The sequence below is a fragment of the Hyaena hyaena genome, unplaced genomic scaffold, assembly GCF_003009895.1.
Source record: "Hyaena hyaena isolate Hyena2069 unplaced genomic scaffold, ASM300989v1 scaffold_357, whole genome shotgun sequence".
NCBI classification, from domain to species: domain Eukaryota; kingdom Metazoa; phylum Chordata; class Mammalia; order Carnivora; family Hyaenidae; genus Hyaena; species Hyaena hyaena.
Genome location: NW_024080990.1, coordinates 658,052 through 670,734, shown reverse-complemented (window position 1 = coordinate 670,734; position 12,683 = coordinate 658,052). Strand labels below are relative to the sequence as shown.

At 35.7% G+C, this 12,683-nt stretch overlaps 1 protein-coding gene and 1 pseudogene across 2 annotated transcripts in view; both read left to right on the top strand.

The window, feature by feature from the left end:
- Positions 1–12,683, top strand: part of CDK14 (cyclin dependent kinase 14) — a 562,594-nt gene that overhangs the window by 285,538 nt on the left and 264,373 nt on the right. For both annotated transcript variants that reach the window (XM_039250036.1, XM_039250037.1), the window contains exon 8: positions 3,656–3,779. In XM_039250036.1, the coding sequence (XP_039105967.1) occupies positions 3,656–3,779 (124 nt within the window). The remainder of the gene's footprint in view (positions 1–3,655; positions 3,780–12,683) is intronic.
- LOC120243797 lies at positions 5,519–5,647 on the top strand (annotated as a pseudogene).

Below are 12,683 nucleotides of genomic sequence, written 5' to 3'. Positions count from 1 at the left end.
GAAACAAATTCAGGAATCATGCACTCATTACATAATATGCTAATTGAGACTTCCAAACTTGGTTTCACTTATTAAAGCACTTTCATTATATTGGGTATATGTCTGTATTCATCCATGTATTTACCAAGCATCAACCTCATTTAAGATGATGAGGTGTTAATGGAAAGTTCACAGGCATTGTGTGGCGGTTGGATGATTTTGAGTAAGCTTCTGGTGCATTTAGAGCTACAGTCGTCTTATTTAAAAGAAAAGAAAAAATACAGGATTTTTGATGAAAAGGATTAAATAGTATATACAAGAGCGCTTGGAACAGATTTTAAACTAGAATAAGCCCTCAGTTAGTATTAGGCCCCTTCTTTTTGGTACCTGAGACTCTGTCCACATTTACCAAGTTTTATTACCAAATACCCATAATGATTTTTACTCTTTTCTCTGCCATGTGGCCCCTCTTTGGTGGTCCTTCTTCTCACAGTGTCCTCTGGCTTTCAAATGATCAAGTATAGCTTATTGTGTGGTGATTTATACAATCAAGTAAAGTGGCTTTCTCAAAAATTTACGTGGGAAAGTTAGGTATTTGCCTGCTTATCTGATGGAAGAGCATCCCTAACACATAAATTCTCAAGACATTTCCAAAGGGCATATCATTCTGTTTGGAATGATGTAGCATGTCACTACTTCCCCTGGCTGGTGCTGCCTATTCTCTTAAGCCCATTAAAATATGGACTTTTAATCCTTTTTTTCCTAATGTTTTTAGTGAGTCTGCTGTCATCCCCATTGCCACCATTACTTTCATGATGGTGAGTTGGTAGGTTTACAGTTTTATATATTGTCATTTCACTTATTTGCATTTTTCTTCTTAATTTATCTTGTGACCTGCTTGCTTGGTCATTTAAACTTGTGTATCTAATGACTGTTCTATTTGATTTCCCATTAAAATTTTATGTGTGATGAATTCTCTTTTCAGAATGACAAGTTTCCTGTAATTCATCCCTTCCACAGCCTGTTCTTCATACTATGGCAGGATCAATCTACTTTTCTGTTATTTTTTAAATTTTAGCTAGACCCTGCCTCCTCTGTGCCTTCGGTACACTCAGTTTGTATTGCTGTTGCAGTGCAGACTTAACTTTCAGTGGTAGCCATCTGTTTGTGTGTCTCTCATACTCAGGGGGCTGTGTGAGCTCCTGGAGTCCAGGGACTGCATCTAATGTCTTCTTCATCTTTGCATCCCTCTCGTGTGACAGCACCTGGCCTGGCCAGGGTTGGCCCTTAGTAAACCCTGAATGAATTTATTCTATGGAGATTTGTTCTGACTTAACCCTGTGCATTGCTCAAAGAGCTAAAATTTGTTTGGGGCTATAACAATGTTTGAGGCCGTATGTCATGTCTGGGCTTAGTTTATCATGTATACAATTGTAATTGGAGTGTGTAGTTGCATCCTTTCCTGACACCAATTTTCTTAATCTCCTTTAATGTGATATTCCATTTGAACAGTTTCCATATTAGCATGAGAATTATATATTTTCACTAATTAGTAAAGGTATTAAAAGAAGAGCCCTTTGGGACTGCCTCATTTACCCACTTCTGCACTTAGCATCTAGAAAACCCCACTGCATGGTTATCTATCTGTTATTTTTGTATCTGCTTCATCCAAATCTCTCTATATTCAGTTCCGTATTCACATTACTGGTTTAAGAGTGTCAGCTGTGTCCCCAGGTTAGGAAAATGGTTAAGGCACACAGTCTGTGGGGGATGGAATAATACCATATGTGGTAGACACAGGCAAAGGCTGCCCATGGAGCTCAGAAGGGGAGTACCTCACAGGCATCTGTAGAGGGAGTGAAGGTCTGGAGAGGTGGTCACAGCAGACTCCAAGTTCTTGAGATGAGACTTAAGAAGTACATGGAGAATAACAGACAAAGGGGTAAGGGGGCTTTTTTTTTTTTTTTTTTTTTTTTTTTGGTCAGAAGAGAGGCAGGAATAAAAGTAAAGGTTTGAAGAACAGCATACTCGGAGTGTGGAGGTCAGCAAGACTGCTTGAAGTCAAGGAGCATGGTGTGATGACTCCTTGGCACCCAGCTGCAGCCAGGGCTTAGCAGCCTTGAAGGCTGTGCTATTACACACCCAGACCTCATCCTGTCAGTGGAGGAAGCATCTTCTATGACAACATTTTGCCTACTTGTGTTGATTTCTGGCAAATATTCCTAGAATGAAGTGGTTAAGATCGTGGACTTCGGAATCAAACTGCCTGGGTTTGAGTCCTGGCTCTGATGCTTAATTGCCGTACAGTTTTGAGAAACTGTGCTTAGTTTCCTCATCACTAATATGGAGATAATAGTAGTACCTCTTTCACTAAAATTGTTACAGTGATTAAATGAAATTGTATTCTATGATACATACACAGAATGGCACCTGACTCTTGCTCTCTGTTAAACTGAAACTCATTGCCACAGTTAAACAGATGATCACATTCTGCTAAGTCACTAGTAGGTCCCAAAGGCCAGTTAGCAACTTGCAGAAGGCCAAACTTCCTTGTCAAAATCAGTTTAATTTTGAAATCAAATTCATTTGTTATGTGGTCTGCTTTTGCCTTTTTGTTTAAAACTTTTGAAAAGACAATGTAACTTTATTTGCTCACTTTTCTCCCTTCTAAATTGAAAGAGTATGGATTTTTTTTTTCCCCGAAATTGAAAACATTAGACTTTAGGATGCAGGGGTTATTAGGAGTGAAAAGTGAAGCTGGAAACTGCTGGTGATGGTGTTAAGTCTTTCCATCTGCTACATAGGAAGGACTGAGAGGAGGAGTCTAGAGAGATGTTTGTTAAGTGAATTATTTAAAAATATTTCCTTTTTCATTAACAGTTTTTTAGAAACCCTTGCAAATCACATTTTGTTATTATCAAAATAGAAACATTTGATGTGATCCGATATGAAACCAAACAGAGAAGGCCATCAGTCAGTTCTTAAAATTACTTCCTAAAAAAGTATTGCTCTTGAATTCTTGGTTTCTCTGTTTTCTGTTTCCTTAGGATGGGTCTGCTTTGTAATTAGTGAAGGTTCATGACTGTCTTTAGGCAACAGCCTAATCTCTATGGCCATATGTGCAAAAGCAGTATAATTACAATGTAGTATTAATTGGGCCATGTGACTGTTTTGTTTTAATTATTTGAAATTACCTTATCTTTCCATTCCTTTAAGCATGTCAATGGGTGAATCATTGGATAACATGTTTATGTCATTTCTGTAGAATTAAATATGTGCCAGTTTACATAAACTAGGTAAAAAATTCAACATTTTTTGATAATGTTATGAATAGATCTTTTTCTCTGCCTCAAGCATCAATACAAGCCTAAGGAAATCAGATAAAGAATTGATTCTTTACATTTTGCTTAATTCACAGAGTACTGATTGTATTCTAGATTTTTAGCTGAGGAGGGTATCACTCTGGGTTAACATAGTAAGTTGGCAGAAAATTTCAGATTTGCATGTTAACAAATTAGATTCCCATACCTTTATGCATGTTCTCTTTAAATAATTTAGGTAGGAAATTTAGCGATTGGTACCCATTTTTACTAAATACAAGTGCTTGGAAGACTGTATGTAGAAACTGGCATTTATCTGTGTTCAGATTTTAACTTTTGTCTCCCTGTTTTTTCAGTTGTTTTTATTTCAGTTGCTGCGAGGGCTGTCTTACATCCACCAGCGTTATATTTTGCACAGAGACCTGAAACCACAGAACCTTCTGATCAGTGACACGGGGGAGTTAAAGCTGGCAGATTTCGGTAGGAAAGCAGTTAATTACCAGTCTATTTTGTCACACTGTGAGAATGCCAGGCAGATGGTGGCACTGCATTTGTTTAGGTGTGCTTCTTCTATCATTATAGATCATGGTAAAATTTTATCAGGAATGAAGGAATTTTTTTTAATGATCAACATCATGCTTAGTGGATTTTTAAAAATTCACACTGCTTTTGAGAGTCTTGAATAATCATAAGCATAAATCAGATCTCATATATTTCTAAAGGTGAGGTAGTAAAATTTTGAGCATAAAGTGTATTGAAAGAAATCTAATTTTTTCACTTTTTTTATGAAAATGTCAAATACATTCAAAAGTAGAAAGATAGTATAGGGACCCCTCATTACCCATCATCCAGCTTCAACAGTTATCAATATATTGTCAGACTTGAATTTAAGCCTCTGGACTTTGTGGGGGCATCCCAAAATATATTCAATAGTACATGTTGCCCTGCAGTTTTAATACTTAAAAATTTAGAGACAGTGTTAAGCTTTCCAGAAATGACCATTTGAAAAATTATCAATAACTTTACAAAAGCAGACACAGTTCTCATTTAAAAGCTGTGGTTTTAAGTCATTATAAGTCATCCCTTCTTTAAAGTTTTAAGGTTGGCCTCTTGCAGCTTAGAAGCTCTCCCCAAATTCTGTGTTGAGCACACAGAGGGGAGCAGAACCTTTGTGTCATCCATGCCTACCCTCCCTTTATCAAGGGTGACATTCCTGCATTGCCCTGGCTCTGTCACAGCACAGAGGGTGCTGAGTTGATTCCCAGCACCAGGGGATACTGATGGCAGCATGATATACTGACAGTGCATTGCCTCAATTATTTTTGAATACATATTCTGATTAGAAATTTGTTCCATTAAGAGTGGAATGGAAATATTACCCTTGGGACATAAACATGCCTGAGGTTGAAATATAGGCTTTTGCTGAAAAATGATTATCTTTTTTCACCCCACCTTTTGATAAATAAAAGAGCAAGAGATGTTTATTTTTTATTTCAAGATTAGTAGACTGTTCATTAGCTTTGGAATGAATCTACTCTGTTGGATTTTATATATCCTTTCTTTCGAAAATTGAAATAGAACAAAAGTTAGTATTTAACAAGTGATATTTTGCAAAACTGACGTTTATTCTCATCTAGTTGGTAGAAATGATGAAACTCCATCTGTGTGTGTGTGTGTGTGGTTATTGCTAGATTTTCGCATTACAATAATACTAGGTGACCAGATGTAAAGGCTTTCTATTACAGAGTAGAAAATAATGGGAGAGTTGATGAGTGGAGGAGAGATTTGTAGTTCCTCAAATTTAGGGTATTGGATTTGCTGTGAACATATTTTATAGTTTGTCAATGTCAGTGAATTGATAAGGATTTGTATTGATTTTCTTCTGGTGTGTTAATAAACTGTAAGGTATATGTTAGAGTATGTAATTACATTGAATATTTAATTCTATTAAACATGATTTTCTTGTATATTTATAAAACATATTTTACAAAATTGATTTTGTCTGTATAACTAAGGGTATAATGGAATTATATGTAAGTGCTTACTGGGGATTATTTTTCAATTTTATGACAATGTTTTTATTACAATTGTCAGATAAGTTCATCTTAAAAGATTCTTATGGATCTTTAAGACTGACATTTTATAGTATCTGATTGAAAAATAAATTGAAATGCAATTTTGAACAACTTCGAAAGTGACTTAGAAAATTAGGAGAGTTAAGCTTTGCGCAGTGGCAGTATTGTAGCCAATGAGGTTTATCTGAGGCGCGATTATTGTTAATAGAAAATTGAGAAAGTTAGGGATGCTCAGAGCAAGCATTAATATTTTCATTTTCTCTTTTCTTAGTACCTTTCCCCTCATCCTCCACTCTTTTCTTTTTCTTTTTTTTTTTTTTTAATGTTTTATTTATTTCTAGGAGAGAGAGAGAGACAGCGTGAGCAGGGGAGGGTCATAGAGAGAGGGAGTCACAGACTCTGAAACAGGCTCCAGGCTCTGAGCTGGCAGTCAGCACAGAGCCCGATGCGGGGCTCGAACCCACGAACCACGAGATCATGACCTAAGCGAAAGTCGGACGCTTAACCGACTAAGCCACCGAGGCGCCCCCTTTTCTTTTTCAAAATGTATTGTTTTGTAAACAATTTTCACATAAGAAATATGTCATGAACATTTTCTCATGGCATTAAATGAAAAAAGCTCATTTCTAACAGCTTAGATTTTTCCTTTAGTGGCCAAAACCTAGTCCCTTTCTTCATTTAGTCCCTTATCATTGAACACTTTAGTGCTCACTGCAATTCACCATTGAGAGCGTCCTGTAGCGAATGTGCTCGTAGAGGAAGCCACGTGTGCCACAGCTGCCATGTTGAATTCTAAAGCATATGAATCTATGCACCAGACTGCTCTGCGGAAAGGCTGTGCCGTGCAGCACCTCACCTCAGCGGTGCAGATTCAGTCTCCTTGCCAGGAACACACACCTGGCGTGTGTCCTGTGTGCAAAGTGTAATCAGCAAGACTCCACCACTAACTGACAATTTCCCCCCAATTAATTGTGCATTATTTTTGTCTTTTAACTTAAGACATGCAATTAACTCTGATTTACTGCACTTGGGCACGTGTTTATGTCTGAGATGAAGGAAGCACGGTAGAAACTGTGGAGAAGCTAGACAGTCGAAATGGGATGCTTCCAGGCAGCAGAACAATTAGAAACACTAGGCCTTAATTCAGACTTTGATGTATAAAGAGCTTTAGAAGCAGTTCCTTTGTCCTTTTTTCCCCCTATGTGAAAATGAAGAGACAAATGTAATCTGAATTTAGGTCCTGTTTTGTAAATACCATTTTTATTAGAAGAAATACTTGGCATGGTGAGGGGAGACTGAAAGTTATTGAATTCTGTGTACTAAACACTTAGAAATTCTTGTTTTATTCTTTTCAACCTACTATGGTAGAGCAACCTATACTTTTGAGAGAGACCTGAGAAGAGAGGTAGCTGGTTGCAAAACTGGAATTCAGATGCTCAATTCATAGCCTTCAATCTCCGGTAGCCCAAGGTCTTTGTATTTATGCAAATGTAGACACTTTACCTTAAAGAGCTGCCTAATTTTCTAGAAAATTATTGATCGGTGTATGTACATAGATCAGTAATTCTAGCAAATCATTATATATATTTTCTTGATGCAAAAAATATGACACCTATGCGATAATAGATATAGATTGCACTAATATTAGAAAGAAAACACATTACGTGGTTTAAAGACATTTTGTCATTTGACTAATTCATAGTAACAGGTGGGGTCAACGATAGTATGGAAGAGATTTTATTTGCTGGACAAAGTAAACCAGACAATTACGTATTTGTAGACCCATTCAGATTTAAGTGGATTTTCCTAATGCAGAAGTTTGTCCTGCCTGTAAAAATAAAATAATAAAATTGCATAGATATGTAAATTTCAAAAAAAAAAGTTTATCTTTCCATTACCTATGTGAAAAAAAAATATTTCAAATTCCTTATCCAGCCTGTGTCTTCATGACCTTGTGTTCTGCGCTTACAGTGGTACAACCAAACCCCAAACTCATTCAAACAACAGAGCCTCTTTGATTCTGTTTTTCCCTTTGCCTGAAATACTCTTCTTCCTTCTTGTCATGTGGCTACCTCTTTCTAATCAAACATATCGTAGATCATACATCACCTGTTTATAAACAGGCTACCTTTCCAAAAATAGAACCTTTCCCCTTACTATCATCCAGTTTATCTTCTTCAATAGCATTTATAATGCACTGATACTTTATTTACCTGTGTATCTGTTTAGTTTAGTTAAGTTTAGTTTAGTTTAGTGAAGTCATGGACTCAGCCTGTCTTCCTCACTCTTGTCTGTGCTATGTCTAGAACCACACTTAGCACATAGTAGGCACTCAGTAAATATTGGTTGAATGAATTAGAATATGCGTGACTAAATTGAGTATTGGTGTAAAGACTAAGACCCACCTGAATTTACTAATTTCTGCTTGATTTGCTTTGGTAAACCAGCAGTTTACATACTAATTTTCTCTTCATCAGTGCTTTCTTGGCTATGCACAGTCAAAAGTTAAATGAATTTTGATAGTATTGGAGCCTCAGGATTGCTTTGATGCTCTTACACATAGACCCTACATACCTGCTTGCATTTACTTAGTTTATAACCTTGGGTTGCAGAAATAAAAGTCACTGAGTGTAAAACATACACAAAAAGATGCATAAGATTTGAAGTTCATACTCTGTAGGCCTTAAATAATCATCTGTTGTTGAGGGCAAAATGTACTGAACATTGAATTAGGAGAGCCACTTCTGTCTTTAACTAGCCTGTGACTTTCAAGAAGTCATTTGCTCCTTCTGATCCTTAGGCTCCTCAACTGAAAAACAAGAGCATTGAGCAGATACTTTCCAAAATCCTTTCCTCTGCTGTTTTTTTTTTTTTAATGTTGTACATGTCTGAAATTATTAATTTATTTTCTAATAACCAGATATTTGCTCGTGATTAAAAATCAACCCATTGATTCTGGAATCAGTGCTATGCCATCCCTTCCTTTATTCTATCTTCTGGAAATTCCGATAGATGAGAACCACACTTTTATAACATGTATTGAGATCACGTTAAAAGAAAATTATTGAAGTATGACAAGTAAATGCATAAATAAACTCACCGAGAAATGTTTATTTGCAGTATAATAGTGTGAAACTTAAGGGTATATTTCCATGTAAATGAGATTAAAACAAAATAGATGAGTCTGTAGAATTGTAGTTTCCTACAATCCCTGCAGGGCGATGATGGTGTCATCATATTTCCCGGCTCTTCTCCCACTGTTACAAAGGGTCATGCCTAACTACATGGAAAGGCAGCTGGGCTAAATTTGCCCCTGTAAAAAAAAGACAGTGAGAAATCTTTAATATAAGCACATAAGCTTTTGCTTATTTTTTTTTTCTTTTTCTGTTTCTTTTCTTTCTTTCTTTCTTTTTTTTTTTTTTTTTTTTTTTTACTGACTTTCTTCATCCAGGAACCATGTTAAACAGCTCTGTGATTTTAATCAAGTAAATTTGGACAGGTCTCTCTCCCACCAGAGGTCTAAAATATTACTTTCCTAGTGTTGGTAGTTTCCCCCCTCCAGGCTGTTTCTTGTCTCGATTTAAGAAAGGAAATTATTGTAAATCACATTTTAGATTAATTTGCAGAACACACCAGAGATGTAACTCTGCAGAGACTATGGTCAGCGCAGGGTTTGTTAGTAATGTGCCTCTCAGAATTCACATAGGGAATAGTTGAAAACAGAAGGAAATCAGCTGCTTTCAGATGCAGAGTAGAGTCTGTCAGTTTGATAAATAGAAAGTCTCTGAATAAATGCCTGTTAGTCCCCAAAGTATAGACCTTTAACTGTTTTTTTTTATCATTAGCATATAAAATTCACCATGGAAGCCATAGTAACAAAATCAAGGTTAGATATAACTTACTCCATTTGTGTTGGCCTGTAGGCTTCCATTTTACTGTATCTTTGTTTCAGAATATATTTTCTATTAGTAGAATTAACTATATTTTCCAATGGAGTGTCACTCCACTTTTAAAAGGCTTTCTCAGCAGTTTAATGCATGAGTAGTTTTAATGCAAAGTTCAGATGCTTGTTTTCATATGCATCTGAAAACTGGAGGTATTTTTAGAGCAGTTGATGCTGCAGTATGAACCAAAGGAAGATCTACCTTTCCCTAATTTTTCTAGACTTCATTACAACTCCAAATTAGAATGTGCACATCTAAAATCTAGCAAAGAGATTATGAAGATTGCATGTTAGAAATAATTTTGATTGACATGTGAACTAGACAGTTATTTTCCCCAAGTCATTCTTTTAAGGATGTGGTTACCCTTTTGTAAAAGGAATGTTGATACTTAAAAATTGCCTTCTCTCTGATCATAATATTCTCATTCAGCTCCATTATTTAAATCTTATTTAATATCCCACTCATACCTTGGAAAAGTTTTCTGGCATTCAAGAGGAATGATGACAGTGAGGATTACGTTTAATTATATTGTTTTTCTGTTTTGTCCTATTACAATGTAAATTTTCCCAGGTATGCTAACATGCTACATATATGAGAGATTTTTTTTTTTCCTTTTAAATAGACTGTGCCTTTTAGAGTGTTTTAGATACACAGTAAAACTGACCAAAAAGTATACAGAATTCACATGTACTCCCTTCCCCCCAAACATGCATATAATTATCAACATCTCCCACTTGGTACATTTGTGACCCTTGATGAACCTATGCAGACATGTCAATATCACCCAGAGTCTCTAGTTTATACTAGGGTCATTCTTGGTATCATCCATTCTGTGGGTTTTGACAAATTATTGTGATGTATTTGCCATTGTAGTATCATACAGAAGAGTTTGACTGCCCTAAAAATCCTTTAAAAATCTCATCTATATGGGGTTTTTACAAGCTGTAAATGGGAACAAGAAGGAAATATACAAATTGTAATTCATATGCATATTCTACTCTACGATACACTATGAGTGTCTATGAGACACTTCTCTGTTCAGTCACCATAAAGCAGATTGAAGCAGCATGGATGGGGGTTGATTGCTAAGAATGGCAGCTTCCAACTCCATGGAAATGAGGAAATTCAAAAGAGTGTTAGTTTGTTCTTAGCCAAATCATGCATGTGAGGTAATGAGACATCTTAAAATGCAGAACAGACTGCTCCAAATTGGGCTGATCATCTCATTCTCTACCATGCATGGAAATCTTCTGGGCACAGGGATTTCAATATGCAAAACTATTACGTTTTTTTACTATACAATATCAGGGCAGAATTGTTGGCAGTAAATCAGATAAGTGATGCAGGATCTGAGTTGAAGTATACCAGTGTGTTTTTAGAAAAAAATCTGCATGTGGGGTGACTGCAACACTGAGTGATGGCGATGATGACCAGAGTGGAAGAATGTAGGTGATGTTAGCAACCATGTTAGGGAAACAAATCTTAGAATGATGTAACACTCACAAGCTATTCAGGAGAGCAATGATTACACTTGAACATGGGTTTTGTTAACCTATAGGTAAATGTAAAAGGTTGCTTAGAGTTTAACAATTCATTAATGTCCCTTATTTATGGATCTTCCTATGTCTCCTGCTCTTTACCTTCTAAGAGGCCACATTTTAAAATGCAGCCAACACCAAATTCCACTGATATAACGTCAATAGACCTGATTTATCCCAGAATCTTTGATGATAGTAATTCATTGTAGTCTAAAAATTCTAAAATTTTTACTGGAAGCTAGAATCACTGGCTACTATGGAATATCTGAGATATATTGTAAATTCTGAAAGTTAGACACACTTAATAAAATCTTGTGATTTTGATAGGTTTTATTTACTCTCTTTAATACTATCACTTCAGTATTAGTTTGCTTTTCCTCTTTTGTTTTCTAAGGTTTCTAAAATGCCATATGTGTTGGTTTGCTTGCTTTTGGAATATTGCATATTTATATTAATATTAAAATTTTTCTTCTCACCTTGAATAATATCTTCTGTTGTAGTAGGTAAACATAAGAAGCTAGGACTTTACTTTTTTCATTCTAATAAAAAGAAAGTACTATGGGGCATCTGAGTGGCTCAGGTGGTTCAGCATCCAACTCTTGATTTCAGCTCAGGTCATGATCTCACAGTTTGTGAGTTCAAGCCCCATATCAGGCTCTGCGCTGACAGCATGGAGCCTACTCGTAATTCTCTCTCTCCTTCTCTCTCTGCCTCTCCCCTGCTGTGTACATGCTCCCTCTCTCTCTCAAAATAAATAAACATTGAAAAATGAATTAAAAATTAAAAGAAAGTACTGGAAAATTAAAAAGTAAAAGAAAAATTAAGAACTAATGATCTGTGTTGCTTAGGAATTTTAGATACATGTCTAAAAAACAGTCTATTTTATCACATACTATAAAAATAACCTTGATGTGTATAATCAGGTTTACAGATATTAAAAAATACGACTTTTTGCAAAAATTCAAATCTTAAAAATGAAGTGTCTCTCAGTTAAATATCTGTTAAGTTACTTGACATTCTGATTTTTAATCTGGAATGATATTGATGTAAAATACAGATTGAAGTGTTTGGGTTTTCTTTCCAGTTTTGGAGTTAGAACTGTCAGCTCAGAAATCTATTGTGTGAAACAACAACCAGCTAATGTTAGCTATGGAAATTGTGCTTAGAACCAGCCCAGAAAGCAGTGGGTCAGTGAATTGGCTAAACTGAGAGCTCCCCACATGAGAATGGGACAAGAAAATTATAAAGAGAAGCATAAGAAAAATCAGAGATTCCAAGATTATAAGGCTATGATGGTTTCTGCAAAGTTAACTGGTAAGCTGTCAACCTACTTGAAATAAATTGGGAGCATTTAATAAGAATCACTACTATTGATATTAAAAGAACAGTATAAAATAAATATATGATGTGGCAGCTTTTTGCTCAAAGAATTGGAAGCAGAATGTATGTTTTCACAGTCCTCATGCAGTTGTCTATAGAGTCATATCACTGAGAAAGTTTTGTTGTTTTTGTTTTTTGATAAAGGCAGCAAATCTATGAGAGGGAAGTTGACATAAATCTGTTATAATTGTGTAAGATAACTCATTACGTTCACATTTCCAGAATTTTTAATTTCAGATTTTCTCTGGATTTTGAAAGAAACCCAGAGATTATCTTTTCCAAATCAATGTATACATTTGGGGGCACCTGGATAGCTCAGTCAATTAAGCATCTGAGTCTTTATTTTGAATCAGGTCATGACCTTACAGTTTGTGGGATTGAGCCTTGCCCTGCTTGTGCACTCTAGCTATCAAAATAAATAAACAAATAATCATTTTTTTAAAAATG